Source organism: Panicum virgatum, chromosome 1K, assembly GCF_016808335.1.
Source record: "Panicum virgatum strain AP13 chromosome 1K, P.virgatum_v5, whole genome shotgun sequence".
Lineage (NCBI taxonomy): Eukaryota > Viridiplantae > Streptophyta > Magnoliopsida > Poales > Poaceae > Panicum > Panicum virgatum.
The window spans coordinates 55,786,466-55,802,251 of record NC_053136.1 but is presented as its reverse complement, the minus strand read 5'-3'; the positions used below and the strand labels follow the sequence as shown (position 1 = coordinate 55,802,251).

General features: G+C 44.8%; 2 protein-coding genes across 3 annotated transcripts; one reads left to right on the top strand and one right to left on the bottom strand.

Moving 5' to 3' along the window:
• The first annotated feature begins 1,643 nt into the window (after positions 1-1,643).
• LOC120646573 (auxin-responsive protein IAA10-like) lies at positions 1,644-4,777 on the top strand. Of its 2 annotated transcripts, none has more exons than XM_039923077.1 (5): positions 1,644-2,119; positions 2,643-2,938; positions 3,418-3,520; positions 3,644-3,705; positions 4,390-4,777. In XM_039923077.1, the coding sequence occupies exons 1-5, from the start codon at positions 1,764-1,766 to the stop codon at positions 4,443-4,445; spliced, it is 873 nt and encodes a 290-aa protein (XP_039779011.1). In that variant the 5' UTR covers positions 1,644-1,763; the 3' UTR covers positions 4,446-4,777. The 2 variants fall into 2 exon arrangements, with proteins under 2 accessions (XP_039779011.1, XP_039779010.1); XM_039923076.1 differs by having other exon boundaries at positions 1,649-2,119; positions 2,640-2,938.
• Positions 4,778-5,167: 390 nt separating this feature from the next.
• On the bottom strand, positions 5,168-9,288 carry LOC120646557 (probable voltage-gated potassium channel subunit beta). The gene is made up of 4 exons (XM_039923075.1): positions 8,601-9,288; positions 6,385-6,528; positions 5,677-5,841; positions 5,168-5,580 (listed from the first exon to the last, which is right to left on the bottom strand). The coding sequence occupies exons 1-4, from the start codon at positions 9,162-9,164 to the stop codon at positions 5,467-5,469; spliced, it is 987 nt and encodes a 328-aa protein (XP_039779009.1). The 5' UTR covers positions 9,165-9,288; the 3' UTR covers positions 5,168-5,466.
• Positions 9,289-15,786: the final 6,498 nt, after the last annotated feature.

Below are 15,786 nucleotides of genomic sequence, written 5' to 3'. Positions count from 1 at the left end.
GTTTTAGACTGTAAGTCATTCTAACATTTTAGAGAGTCAAAATATTTTTATGTTTAATCAAAATTATAGAAAAGATTACAAAGATTTATAGAACCAAATAGATATAGTATGAAAGTATATTTAATAAAAAAAATTAATGATACTTATTTAGTATCATAAATATTAAATACTTTATTGTATAAACTTGGTCAAATTTGAAATATGTTGACTCTTTAAGAAAGTTGGAATGGCTTACACACAGTTCGTGCTACCCATCTGTTCATTTTATATGCCTTTATTATTTGCCGGTCATCGAATATTATATACACACACATACATAACAAGCATTATTTGTCAGTGTTATATACTCGGACTTAAAAGTATAATAATCTAAATTGGGTCATACTTCTAAAAAGATTAAAGTGAAAAAAATTAAAGCTATATTGAATGTCTTTAATTGTAATTCCAATAAATAAATTCTACTCCTTCCAGATTTTTTTTAGTTCCCGGCATTAACTTGCTCGCCAACTTAATCTCTTCCCGAATTGGCGAGGCATCAAGCTTCAACAAATGCTTTGCCATGCATGGGCTCATAGCCTTATAGGTGTCCAATTTCTAGTACTGCTCCGGAAGGACACGTGAGAAGATACAGGGGGCTCACGTGAGGGGCCTTTCCCGGCCCTTTGTCCATCCCCTCCCATTTCCGCGGTGTTTAGTCTTTTCTCTCCTTGTCTTTTGCATTTTGTAAACCCTACAAAAGCTACCCTGAGGCCCACCACTCAACGGGCAAGTGGCAAAGGAGAAGGCAAAAATGCTTTGCATACCCCTCCTCCCCTATCCATTGGACTATGTTTAGTTGGTCTTTGTAAATTAAAGCTCCTACCATTCACATTATTGTCCAAACCTAGAATAAGAAATCACGCTGTAATATATATATGTTTATAACCTCAAGTGTCAGGTGTGATAAATATTTTCACGCATCCCTGTAATTGCTATAGATCGGTTTTCTCCTGAAGAAAAAGAAGAAGAGTGGCTCATCGATCAGTCTGTGGTACGATGCAACATCATATGACTTGTCGTCTCTATCTAAATAATTGCATGGCCTCTTCAATCTACGTGGTGCGTTAATTCATGAGATACCGTGTAATGGATCATTGCAGTCTCTCTCTAATTTTCTCCATCAACATATGCAACAATTTTCAGCAACATTCACATGAAATCACTTTCTACATGCTTGTTGATAATTTCTATTGAATCCCGACATCTTCTTGCTTCGATCATGATGTCCTTCCCTTCCTATCGTCGAGATTTCCATAAGATAAAAGAGAGTCCACGTACCCTCGAAGAATAAAACTATTAATATGGTTGCATTTCTATTCTACAAATAATATGCTTCCATAAGACAAACGAGGTCTATGATTTCGAGCTTAGCTACAAGCCTACTTCAACCATACCCATATGCCGGCCGTTTATTAGGCAAGAAACAACATGCATTATTATTACTCCGTATATTTATTAATATATACAAAAGTCTTACCCTAGAATATAGAAAGTGGCTGGTGCTCCTAGCAATAAGGTGCTATCCCGGCACTGCAGGGCCCACACGTCAGGATTGCAGGAGGCGAAAGCTTCCTTGTACTGCCCCGCACGCACACCCAGAACTCAGCTCAGCCTCAGCTCAGATAATAGTAACAGCTCCTTTCCTCCCTCTCGAGGTGTCTCCCAAAACACACCCCACCCCACCCCATCGCCGCAGTCACTGAGCCAAGAACAAGAGCAGCGCGATGAGAGGAGGAGCGGGGCCCACGGTGGCGTTCGTCGCCGGCGACTCGCCTCCGGATGCAGCGGCGGAGGAGGAGGTGGAGGAGAACTCTGGCGGCGAGGAGGAGCAGCAGGAGGACGACGAGCTGGAGCTGGGGCTCTGCCTAGGCTCCAAGAAGCAGCAGCAGCCCCCGTCGCCAGCGCCGTGCCGGATCCTGACGGCCAGGGACCTGCAGCCGGGGGCCCTGTCTCCGGACTCCTCCGTGTCCTCCTCCTCCCCCGCGGCAGGGGCAGCGGCGGCCAGCAAGAGGGCCAAGGCGGATACAACGCCCAACGCCACCACCTCGCCGGGGACGGTCGCTTCTGGCCACCCACAGAGGTGAGCAGCAAGAACAACTATGTGCACGCTTCTTCTGCATCTACCCAGAACATCTGCAAGCATGCACTTTATTTTTCAAGGAAAAAAGTTAGAATATCTACAAGTGCCTACTTGTTCTGCTTATTGTTAGGATCGTACTATGATGGGTTACCGTGCATTTACACATAATTTGTTCCCAAAAAATAAACATTCTTTCTTGTTTATGCATACAACTCCAAAGGCTAATTATTTTCTGCCAAAGCTGCCTAATTTGCAACCCTTCTATTCCTGAAAATTCTTTTTACTATGAGCATCCTGCAAAACTCGGAGAGAGAATAAAAAGGAGACTATTGTTGGTTGCATTGCCCTTCAGATCTGCAATCTCCAATGTTTTCTTGACAAGAAAACAGTATCCTGATATTATGACTGAAACAATGAATATGGCATCATTTCTTTAGTTAAAAAAGAACATCATTTCCTTGCTTGAAGAGCTACGCGAATCAACTCTAACTGATCTCAATGGCGTTTTCCGGTTTGGTAGCAGCTTTGGAGTTGTCGGATGGCCACCCATAAGAACTTTCAGGATGAACAGCCTATTCAACCAGGCCAAAGACAATGCTTCAGAGGCTGGCACCAAGAAGGCTGCCGATGAATCTTGCATGCAGAAAGACAAGAAGGGGAGCGAGAAGAAAGGACGGGTTGTCGGCTGGGTGAAGGTGAACATGGATGGAGATATCATTGGAAGGAAGGTCGATCTTAACGCCCATTGTTCGTATAAGACCCTTGCGTCAGCACTTGAGCTAATGTTCATGAAGCCGTCCATCAGTCTTTGCACTTCTAGTAAGTCATACTCAGATCCTTTAACTAGCGCAGCATAGTGAATATTCTGATCATGCCAACCTATATGGTGTAGATGCATATGGCTCTTTTCTTTTTCTCACAACCGTCACTCCAAAGTGAAAGTGTAGTATTGCTGCTAACGGTAATGCTGCAATGGCTCGGAAATGCTATGGATCATTCATTTGATTGAACAATTCAGTGATCTACTGAGTCTATTTTTTTTCCAATAAGGAAGCTTTATTAAATTTCAAGAGCGTTACTTCGATTTGATATAAAGTCTTGAAATAAACTTTCGACCTCTGTAACCTGATGCACACATGCATCAGGGTCTATGGTGCCATAGTTGTGGCAATGGGGCTGTATACTAAAAAATGTACTTTAGAGATGATGCTATTCTAAATATAGTTTCTTAAGCCTCTGAGAATGCTTTTTCTGCACTTATTCCTGAATCTGATTTGTATTGATCATGACAATATCAGGTAGTGCAAAGTCTCTGAATCTATTGGACAGCTCATCGGAATATCAACTCACCTATGAGGACAGGGATGGGGATTGGATGCTCGTCGGAGATGTTCCATGGGAGTAAGTCGCCTACACTATGTTAGCAATTAGAAGCTGAAGTGCTGAACACTAGATCTTATTGTTGACTGTTTTCGAAGTGTCTTGGAATATCTATTTCAGATGGCTTGTTGTATTTTTCTTCAGGATGTTTGTAGGTTCAGTGAAGAGGCTCAAGATCATGAGGACATCAGATGCTAATGGTCTCGGTTAGATTCTTCGCTCTCTCTTCTTCAACCTAGGCATAGTAAAACATTTGGAGGTTTACTGCATGCTGGTTATCTACTAAGTGTTGACACAGAATCGCGCCAAACACACCTGAATGTGCTAAAACACGCAACGATCGTCAAAACGATCAACACAGCAAAAAACCCTGGGCAGACCGTTCTGACCGGTTTCGCCAACTGGTCTGACCGGTGCAAGCAGGGAGCTCGCGAAGACCTAGAACAGCGAGCTCGGGAGGGACCCCGTCGGAGCTCGTGAACGTAGGGTTGCTCTGAGGTCGGCAGGCCACTCAGAACGTCTTCAAACGCCGTAGAGACGAAGGAAGAAAGCAATCTAGGGTTGGAAAAGGCTAGGGTTTGAGAGGAACAAAAAGTAGATGTATTTTGTATTGATTCGATTGGGAATACCTCAATCGGCCTTAGCCTTTATATTTATAGGCCGGGAAAGTCGTACCCCTCTCCAAGTCGGTTTATACAAGAATTTCCAAAATAAAACGAAGTCTACTCGGATTACAACTGGACAGACCGGTCAGACCGGTCGGCCTCTGAACTGCCAGAATTGGCTGTCAACACTGAGTAGCTAGCTTTATAGCGCAGTAATTAGCGAACACTTAAGCATTTTGGTTGTACCCTTGTCTTGATGCCAAAATTCCAAACTTTGTACTGCAGGTCCGCAATTCCAAGGGGTTCACAGAGCTGCAGGTTCCCCAAGAGGTAGAACTTGAGAAGCACTGATGGCGTTCGATCTAGAGAGCTATACCGCTGGTGAAGCTTGAAATGTGTTTGATATCACATAACAACAGTCCGGTCTTTGGCATAGTTGTGAGATTACATGTGTCTAGTGGAAATAGTAGAAATGCTGTGAAGGAGCCACACCACCGTGTTCTATTCTTTTTTCTTGCCCCTCGGTGCGCTCTTTGAGCTCTCTTCTCATGGCTCTGAGCATCCTCCCCGCCTCTTCTGTCCACACTGTTTTTATCTGTGAAGCATGGTCGCCCAAAGTGTCGGTTTTTCCCCCTTTTGTTCTGTGGCAATAGTATCTATTCTACTTGTTTCATATTCATGTTCGTATCTGAATGGATGTGCAAATTGTTGCGGTCTCTGATGCCAACCACCGGAGGAGACAATGTCAAGTGGAAAGCGCCATTTGCACACCCCTTGAAAGCTGCTCCGTGGCTGCTGCTGATAGCTCACTTTGCTGGTTGTTCATGGTGGATCCCTGTGGCCGATCGTGCCTCTGAACCTACCTCGCGAATGGACAAATGCGATAGCGCTTTTGAACAGCAGCCCGAAAGCTACGTTGCCGAGCACGCCGATGGTAACCGGTTTATCTGTTCAGAGGACTGGACTTGAAATTCCTACAACCAACAGTACATAGCTGACACAGCAGAGCAGAGGATCAGACTCCAGAAATCTTGCAGCAGAACCAGTAGGATCATATCATCCAGGGTCATCAATAATTCTTCTTGTTGAAAGACGGATCCTCGGTAAATTTCTCAATGCGACGGAATACCAGGAACCTGAATAGATGCCATCGGGAAATGCAGAATACACACAAAGACAAACTACTGTTCGTGACCACATGGGAAATGTTTGGAACACAGCACCATGACTGGACACCCAGAATACACAATAGCATGCATATAGTTCCATGATATCAAACACTGGTGAGGTAGCATGGCCTAAACTCGATCAGATGAAAGCCGAATCTCCTCCCCTGGCACTCATTCTGCACGCTGTGCCACTTCACCTGTATGACTCAGTGCGTTTCGGCTTGCTTTGGACTACCGCCTCGATCCTGTCGATAACTTCCGGAGTCAGCAGAGGAATGACATCAAGAGCCTTCATGTTCTCCACAATCTGTTTATGCAGTTGCCAAATGGAGCGGAGGTTAACATTACCAGTTTAGCTATGCTTGCCTAACAAAGCAAAAATTCTCTGCAGAGCAAAATGTACCTGGCTTTCTTTAGTGGCTCCTGTGATCACAGATGAGACATTGGGGTTTGATGCACACCAAGCAATTGAAAGTTGAGCTAACGAGACACCAAGTTCAGCGGCAATAGGTTTTAGCCCATTCACTTTCCGGAGCGTCTCGTCGACCAGGGATCTGTTAGCCAAGTTCTGGAAACCCAAGTACATACATATTAGTAAAATTAACTTTTGATAAAAGCAGAACCAAACTAGTAGCTGCTAACAAAAAGGTTAATTCCTACAAAGTTGTGTCACATTCTTCTTATACATTGATTCTGCAGTGTGGCATCAAGCAACCATAAGCTAACATCTAATGATTAGCATAACTTATACAGCAATTGCGAGTTTTATGCCATGATTAAATAGTGGTGTAGTTGAAAAATGTTGGTCAGCGGAAATTAGTACTTCCCCCGTTCCAATTTTTAGGTCGTTTTGGCAAATCTGGATACATAATTTTTACTACGTATCTAGGTGCATAGCAAAATCTATGTATCTAGAAATCCCAAAACGACATATAATTTGGAATGGAGGGAATAGTTAGCTATTTTAATCGCTAGCACTATGGTAGCAATGCAATGTACTCACAGAGATAATGATATGAGGGTGGGGAAGTAAACCTTAAGTTTTGGTAATCGGTGTTCTAAACCACTAGAAGTTAAGAACAAGAGTACTGGCCTGATGTAAAATAATTACCTTGTAATTGTCTAGGGCAAACCTGCTATCAGCAGGTATGTTCCCTTTGCCATATTTTCCAGTTAGTACTCCTGAAGCTAGAGGACTCCAGGTAGTTAAACCAATACCATAGGTGCTGTAAAGAGGTAAAAACTCGGACTCAACCTGCAGAAAAGCAGTGTTCTTGTAAGACAAACTGCATGCATAAGCTGATCTGTCTCAGACAAAAACATTTTGGAAATCATTCAAAAGTAAATGGTGTTTACTGTTGAACCATAGAATCTCAAATAGATATGTCCACAAAAAGGAGAACAAATATCAGAGACACAAACAAACATGGATGATTCTAATAGAGCAAAATGGCAATTCAATATCAGAAAGTTTCATACTGAAAATTGATCGGCCAAACTAGCATGATTAGGCATGCAACAAACTGTATCTGATTCACTAAACAGATTAAACAAACTAATAGGCACGCAAAAAAAAATGTATCCGATCCACACATAGACTAAATATGAACGAATATCTTTACAACACTGAATGAGAAACCTGTTGCTATTTGAAGCTAACAATTTTTTATTATGCTCACTGAATTTTTTATGTAAAATGGACATGGAAATGAGAAATCCTAGCAAAGTTACAAAAATAATGAACTGAAGGATGAGCCAATGAGAAGTATCAGACGTATCACTAGTCAGATGTGTCTAAATAGCATGTACCCTAGATTCTCAAGGTGCAGATTAGAAGTTCCTCTAAAAGGTAGACTGCATAATTTGCTGTTTCAGTTTCAGTAAAAAAAAATTCTGTTTCATTTGGAACAACAGTAGGGAATGCAGTTAACATCCCAGGCTTCCATAATTGTTCTGGTATCAACCATGAAAGATCCTTACTTAATTTAAATGTAACATTGACAGGGAAAGGTTGGTGGCTTCTTCTGTTTGATAGTGAGTTTAAACCAAATACTAAATGGACTCCTTGACTAAAACTAATTGACCGCTCGACTAAAACACAAAGCATCAAACTGATTATCCGTTGCTAGCTTAAAAACATATTCCTTTTTGTCTAGCTCTAATTGTCCATATCACGTGGCATATTGTTACACAAAAGCTTTCATTTCATTATCAGCATTGAGCTGTCTTATGCCTGGCATCCTAAATGGCCCAAAAGCATACACGACAATGCATGGTTGGAATTGCTGTCTAGTTTGGTAGCTACAGCATTCCTAGAGCTGTGGGTTACATCAAGAAAGATTATATTTTTAGGAGTCGCCCTCCTGGAGGCAGTCAGGCATATTGATAATTATCATACTAGCCGGCTATCTGGTGGGTGAAGAAGGGGATCTGTCATCTTCATCTAAACAAACCAATGCTCTCATGAGCAAACCAAGCAGCTTGCAGATGGAGAGAACGTCGTGACCATGCGTGCCTACAAAACAGAATCTATAGCAGCAACTATCTACTTTGCCTCATCAAAGAGCGAATAAATGCCAAGAAGAACCGTTACCTATTCCAAGGCTGTGCTTAGTTCCCTTGGAAAAAATATTGTAGCACTGGAAAAACACTGTAGCACTTTTTTTTTTTTGGTAAATATTATCCTACCATGACCTAACTAGACTCAAAAGATTCGTCTCGCAACGTACATCAAAACTATGCAATTAGTTTTTTTTATTTACCTACATTTAGTACTTCATGCATGAGTCATTTGCTATATTTAATATTTCGATGTGACGGAGATGTGATGGAAAGTTTGGAAAGTTGGGAGGAGTTTGGGGTATCTAAACACACCCAAGTATCCAACCCACAGAATCACTGTACCATGGTGACCTACTCACACATTCGCAGCAGCAGCAATTGTACTGAATTCCAATTAAATCAACCAAACATCCCCTTCCCATTCCAAAAAAAAAAAACCCCAGAGGAGAGTACTGCAGCTCCCAAGTCAAAGATCCAGCGTCAGTGAGTAGTACGGTTAACTGAATGCATGCGTACTATAGTATCCATTCAATTGGAGGAAATTATTATTACTCCGTAGGAACTAGGAAGGATCCCCATCCCCATCCCCAACGAATCCGCAAGTACGGCTGAACAGCGCGCGACAATGCAAGTAGGAATCCAATCCAAGGCGTGAAATCCACCTTGGGATGGGATTGTACGAAATCCATGGCGTGGAATCCGCCGCATTATTAATTAATGGAATCGAGTTTTCGTGGAGGGAATGGATCAGAAGATTTGAGTGACCTTGTGTCGCGAGAAGAGGTTGTACTCTGGCTGCTCGACGATGGGCCCGACGAGGTCGAGGCGGTTGGCGACCGCCCATGCCTCGGTGATCTGCTGCGCGGACCACTCGGATGTGCCCCAGTAGAAGGCCCACCCCTGGTCGATGACCCAGTTCATGGCGCGCACGGTCTCCTCGATGGGCGTGGATGCGTCGGGGCGGTGGCAGTAGACGACGTCGACGTAGTCCATGTCGAGGCGCTTGAGCGAGCCCTTGAGGCCCTCGACGATGTGCTTCCGGGAGAGGCCCTTGTCGTTGGGGCCCTGGCCGCCCCAGAAGAGCTTGGTAGAGATGACGACGTCGGAGCGGCGCCATCCGAGGTCGCGGATGGCCTGGCCCATGATCTCCTCGGCGCGGCCGTTGGCGTAGACCTCGGCGTTGTCGAAGAAGTTGACGCCGGCGTCGCGGCAGGCCTGCAGCAGCGCCTTGGCCTCCTTGACGTCGAGCTGGTTGCCGAAGGTGACCCAGGCCCCGTAGGAGAGCTGGCTGACGCGCAGCCCCGAGCGGCCCAGGTTCTTGTACTGCATCTTGCGCAGCCCCTGGTTTTGCCTCCTTGGCTCTCGCCCGCTCCGATCCGCGCGAGGTCCGTGAGGGAATTGGGGGGAGAGGAAGACGAAGAGCAACTGAACTAGAAGGCGGCGCGGTGTGGATGTGTTGGCTGCGGAGTATTTCTAAGCGCCACGGACAGGTGGACCGGGCTGTACGGGACCCACCTGCAGTCGCAGCGAGAGGAGCCGTGATGCGTGGTAATCTTTCCTGCCCTGTCCTCGAGGGTGGCTCGTGGTCCCGTCCCGGGTCACCAGTCTCCACCGGGGGCGCGTCCTGCTGCTGGCTGACAGGTGGGGCCGGAAGCTGCGGGACAGGTGAAAAGCGGCGCAAATGCCTGGTGGGTGGGGTACGCAAAGCAAAGCTGCCGCTGGAGTGACGGAAGGGAGGCCTCCTCCTGACTCGGTCCAGTAGTTTCCGGTGCGTGTGCCACTGTCACGCGGGCCCCACTTACCGGGCGACGAGGAGGTCGACGAGCCAGACAAGGGGTGGCGACGCTGCGCCCAACGACGCTGGCCTGGTGTTTTCTGTGTGCACGTAGCATTCTTCGATGCAAGTGACCTGGATTATGATGCAGAGTTGGTTTTGTTTTCGCTACGGATCTTAAGCTGCTTATTTATTTTGTAAATAACGAGTCGCGTAACGTTGAGTCGTGACGAAACCTTGCTTAGTAAGATTCCATCAGGTCATCATCATGTGCCGGCTCATGTGATGCGATGCGCGGGCTTTTCAGCTTGTCCTGCTGCATGTTCTCAATGTCAGTGTCAGACCCGGATCTAGGCAAGTGCCATGCTCTGCTGCCGCTGGGCACATGACATGGATCCAAAGACGCACCCCAGCCCATGTACTACTGGTTGTTGGGGGCCTGTTGTACATACACAATGGGCCTGTTTTACCTGCGGTGGGTCATCTTTTGCGGGGAGTTCAGAGAATCTGAAAAATGCAGAAAACAAAAGGCGTTCAGAGAATAATTATAGACTAGAAGAAGATAGACCCCCGAGCGATGAGGCTATCGATCTACCTTGGCTAGAGGGACAATGATTGCATTGCAGCTATATTCCGATGGTCGGTCGGAGTGGATGGAGCACGAAACAAAAGCGTACCTTGAAAAAGAAGGGGGATTCTTCTTCATCTCTCATCTTTCTTTTTTGGCTACTAACTGAGCATAGGGGTAGTAAAGGGTCTTGGATTTTGACCTAGAAAGTCTAAAAATCGGATTCTAAAAGAGCCGGACTCTAATCCTATATATATAATTTTGAGCTAAAAAAATTTAAGGATTATATTGAGCTGTGAAGAGGCAATTAGGATCATGACTCATTACCCCCTCTAACTGGGCCTGGGCGGGCCTAAAGCTAATGGCGATGAGCAATCTGCGACTGCTGGTTACACCCTCCTAAACCTAGTGATGAAGACGAGATGAATGAGCAAACACTGTGAGAGACACACACGGAGTAACGCCGCGAAAGTGAAGTGGCCGGCATCATGGCACCATTCAAGGGCAGGTGCCTGTACGATGTATCTTGTTGGGTCATATTGCTGAGTTGGAGCGTCTTTTTTATTTTTGCATTTTTCAAAAAAAATTACAGAAATATATTTTTGGATTTAGGTTTTACAGATCTATACCCCTACCGCTCGGCAGGTGGGCGGTAGGGTCCTATATGTAAATAAATATAAATTTTTTTTGCGCAGAGGTCCTTGGAGGGAGCCTGCCGCCCCCTGCCGGGCGGCAGGCCCCCTGCCGCCAACTGGTGGGGCGGCAGGGGGCCTGTCGCCCGGCAGGGGGGCGGCAGGCTCCCTCATCAAATATAAAACTCCAACCCTTCCCTCTGCGCCCTCATTTTCTGCCCACGAGATCCAGAGAGGGGAGAGGGAGAGAGGAGGGGTGAGGGAGGTAAAAAAACCGGCGAAGTCCTGCAGGATTTTTGATCCGAATCGCAGGTAACCAATATTTCTCAACTATTATAGACTTGTTTCTAAAATAATCATGAGTTAGAATAGATTTAGATTTTGGATAGTGAAATATAGAATAGTAAACTTAGTATGACAGTACCTTACTTTTATTGCAGCATAAGGCAATGTCTGCCTCCAATTCTGTTGGATTTTCATGGACCGAAGAAAAATCCAGTATATTTCTTGAGATCATGACACGTCTTGTAATCAGTAAGAAGTTGGATCCATTAGCGGATGGTACGATAGAGATGGTGTTGTCCAAATTAGTTGAGTTTAAATATTTGACATTGTTTCGAGGTATTACAATGCAATATTTAAAGGAATACCTGCTAGAACGTAGGAAGATATACATGAGGGTATGTGAACTAGCGAATCATCAACATGTTATTGGATTCTTACAAACTACTTGTAAGATATGGATGCGGCCAGAGGTGTATGAGATGCACATTAAGGTAGCTCTTATTCAGTTCTAATCACGTCCGTTATTTGTAATCCATATTTACGAAATAGTAAAATTATTGTGTAATTATATGCTAGGATTACCCCGAGGACACGGAGTTGATTAACAAATCGATACCAAATTTCAAAAAATTGGTATGTATCTTCGGTGGAGTTATGCCGCAAACTAGACGAAGGAGGTGGAAAAGATCTTCGGGTCATAGTTCTCGGCCTCCGCAAAAACACGTGACCGGAGGTTCGTCAAGTCGTGCTGCACCACCTCGAGCACCTAGTTGTGTTAACTGGGATGACGATATGGATGACTTCATGCCCCCCAAATCGTGGCCTCGAACACCTGATGTTCCTCTCCCTGTACATAAAAGTAGAACCATAAAAGAGAGAAAGGGAAAGTCAAGAGGTTCGTCAAGTCAAACTGCACCACCTCCAGCACCAAGTTCTGTTAACTGGGATCACGACTTAGATGATTTCATGCCCCCCAAACCATGGCCTCCAAGAGATGATGTTCCTCCCCCTATGCGTGACTACCTAGATGATTTCATGAAATAATGTGTAACATATATTGTTCATCGGTCTAGATTGTGAAGCAAATTGTACTGAAATAATTTGGATTCTTCAGTATCATGGATGTGTACTCATTTAGCTATATTCTATGTGTCACATTATGTGTCCAAGCATTTGGGGCTAGCCAATTTGATACAATGAACGATATATAAATATAACGTTAAACAAGATACCACATAAGATATTACATTAAAGGTTACATTCATTACAACCAAATTCTATAGAAATACGCACTGCCAACTAGTTAAACAAGACATTTAGACATAGTACATACACAATATACTTAATTTCGTACACACAAATAAATGCACAACTAGATGCGGCGAATTCTTGTAGGTGGAGCCGATCCATCCGTCGGATTCCCGGAAGGTCCAGCCTCGGCAGCAGCATTGGGTACTGATAGCTGTGGGCACTTCTTGTAAGTGTGACCGTCCGCTCCACACAAGTTGCAATGTTTTTTCTTCTTTCCAGCCTCGGCCTCGTCCATTCCGTTCCGGATACGACGTGTCTGCCTTCGGCCTATGCCCCGCTTCGTAGCTGCATCAGGGATGAGAATTGGATGGAGATTTTTTGAGTGAATGGGCATAGACTACCAATGTCGTATATCTCATGACACCAAGTCTGTGCTGCGGCTTCTTTTGTGAAATATTGAGAAACATATGACGCAGCATCTAACCCAGATACAGAACAAGCCGCGATGACATGGGAGCATGATAAGTGATGCACCTTTGGCTTCTGACATCGGCAGAACACCCTCCCGTCAATAGTTATCAAAACTTCTTGAATTACCCTTTGTCTGCGGACACCCTGTCCAATCCTGTCCCTGCATGATACCTCAAATCTTTGCTCCTTTGTGCCCATCGATATGACTGAGTGAAATCGAGCCTTTTCAACTTTTTTCTCCATGTACTCATTGACCCTTATGCAAAAATGCACTCCTGGATCATTAAGTAAGGGAGCGGCTAATGTGTATCGCTCCCGAAAATACCTTATGCATCCATACATGATGAACTCAACAATGCCAACAAGAGGAAATCCACGAACACGGCGCATTACCATATTGTAACATTCAGCATGGTTGGTCGTCTCGATCCCATAACATCTCCCATCTGTGTCATACAGAAGTGACCACTTCTCTTTAGGTGCACCATCAATCTACTGTGAAAATAGCTTAGCATGTCCAACTAATGAATCTGTAGAACGTCTCCTGCTGGATGATGAGGCCTGGCTCTTAAGCAATTCAGCACTCATGTCATCAATTATAACCCACAAAGCATCAAACTTTCTCTGCTGATTCTGAGTGCACAATCGCTTGAACAAATTCATCAGATCCTTATTCTTGAACCGCTCATAAAAGTTAGCAGCCATATGCCTCACACACCACCTATTGACAACATCTGGCCATATAGGAGGTGAAAATTGACTACCTTCTTGGAGCTGCCTTATAGCTGCAAGTAGATCTGCATGCCTATCACTAATAAGGCAAACATTAGGCCTTCCAGCAACAACGTGAAACTTCAGACGTTCAAGAAACCAGTACCAGCTTTCTGTGTTCTCATTCTCAACAAAGGCAAAGGCGATGGGAACTATCTGCTTGTTGCAATCAATTCCGATTGCCGTCAATATTGTTCCCTTATATTTCCCTGTCAGGAAAGTGCCGTCAATACACAGAACAGAAAGGCAGTAAATGAATGCCCTCACACATGCTCCAATGCAGAAGAAAGCTCGCAGCAGAATGCTTGGCCCCCCTGACAAGCACGGTACACTGTATGTATCAAAAGCACTTCCAGGATTTCTTTGCACAATTGCTTCAAGCATACGAGGTAGGTTGTCATATGATGCTTCATAAGTGCCAAACCTCATCTCAAATACTTTTTGTTTAGCCCGCCAAACCTTTGCATAGCTGATCACATACTGGAAATTCTGTTCAATGTCCCTAATTATCAATGCAGGCTCATAATCCATTTTGTCAAGAATCACCCCATACATCTTCTTAGCCACGAAAGTTGATGTGATATTACGATGATGTCCCACTACACCTGTCATTCTACAAGTATGTGGTGTAACAATTGAACATTCCCAGTGTGTCTTGAACTTTCCCTTGTATGCATGCACTCGCCATGTACAGTCTCTATCTGCACACCTCACCTCATATTCTTTGCTGCTAGACTTCAGTACTCTGAATTCCTTCCTCAGAGATACAGCCCAGAGCTTCACAGCATCCTTCACATCCTCAATGGTACGATACTTTGCCCCTTGTATGACCTCATTCACTCTGTATTCAAACTCCGGACATCTAATATCTTGTACCACTGGATTACCAAAACCCTCTTTACGCCATTCACCTAGCACTGGGAAGCGCTCATCGTCCTCATCGTCCGATGAGTCCCCACATTGCTCTATTATTTGTGCATCCTGGTCTTCTTTCTCCATATCCTCCACAATTCCAGGTATCCGCTCGCCTTCATCTGCTAAACCTTGTGGTTCTGGTTCTGCTTCTGGAGCTTGCACGTTCTCTTCTTCTTTATCCTCTTCCATCTCTTCATTGCAGTCAGATGTTGTGTGTGTTGACCCTTCACCTAAATCACCGGTCTTCTGGTGATTCTGAATTACCATTGCGAGAGGCCACCCACTTTCAAGAGCTGCGTGCATGTAATGTTGCCATTCTTCCGTACTATTTATATGCGTCAACTCCCAGAAATCCCCATTAGCTTCCCAGGAAGTCAAGGTATGAACCGTAAGCAAATGGGTCTTTGAATTCACATTGAACATCTTGTGAAGACATTTCCGTATGGACTCAAAACTCCTCTCTAGGGGTTTGTCTAGACTGCACTGTCTTCTTTCCAATGCTGATAGATTTACTCCATACGAATCATGAGTAATTCTATAGAAATCACCGTAATGAACTTGAAATGCCACTTTGCTAGACATATCTGGAAGTGCAAAGACTTCATTTTAATTAATCTAATATCTACAAATATACTATGCCTTCAATTATAACCACTAATCCGAACCCTAAGTGCTTACAACAATAAAAAATACTAATCATAAAATTAAATATAAAAAAAATCTGGAATGACAAAGTTGAGAAATATTGGTTACCTGCGATTCGGATCAAAAATCCTGCAGGCCTTCGCCGGTTTTTTTACCTCCCTCACCCCTCTCTGGATCTCGTGGGCAGAAAATGAGGGCGCAGAGGGAAGGGTTGGAGTTTTATATTTGATGAGGGAGCCTGCCGCCCCCTTGCCGCCCCACCAGTTGGCGGCAGGGGGCCTGCCGCCCAGCAGGGGGGCGGCAGGCTCCCTCCAAGGACCTCTGCGCAAAAAAAATTTATTTTTATTTATATATAGGACCCTACCGCCCACCTGCCGGGCGGGCCTGCCGCCCCCTGCCGGGCGGTAGGGGTATAGATCTGTAAAACCTAAATCCAAAAATATATTTCTGTAATTTTTTTTTTGAAAAATGCAAAAATAAAAAAGGCGCCTGAGTTGGAATGAGCAGACGGTGGGCCCTCGCTGCTGCCAATGTTGGGTGGGCCGGTGGGGGCTCCCTCCGCGGGCCGTGCTTGCGGGCGCCCATCCTAATCCTAGTCTTGGCCCACTTGCAAACCAAGCAACACCTTCCCTTGGCTTG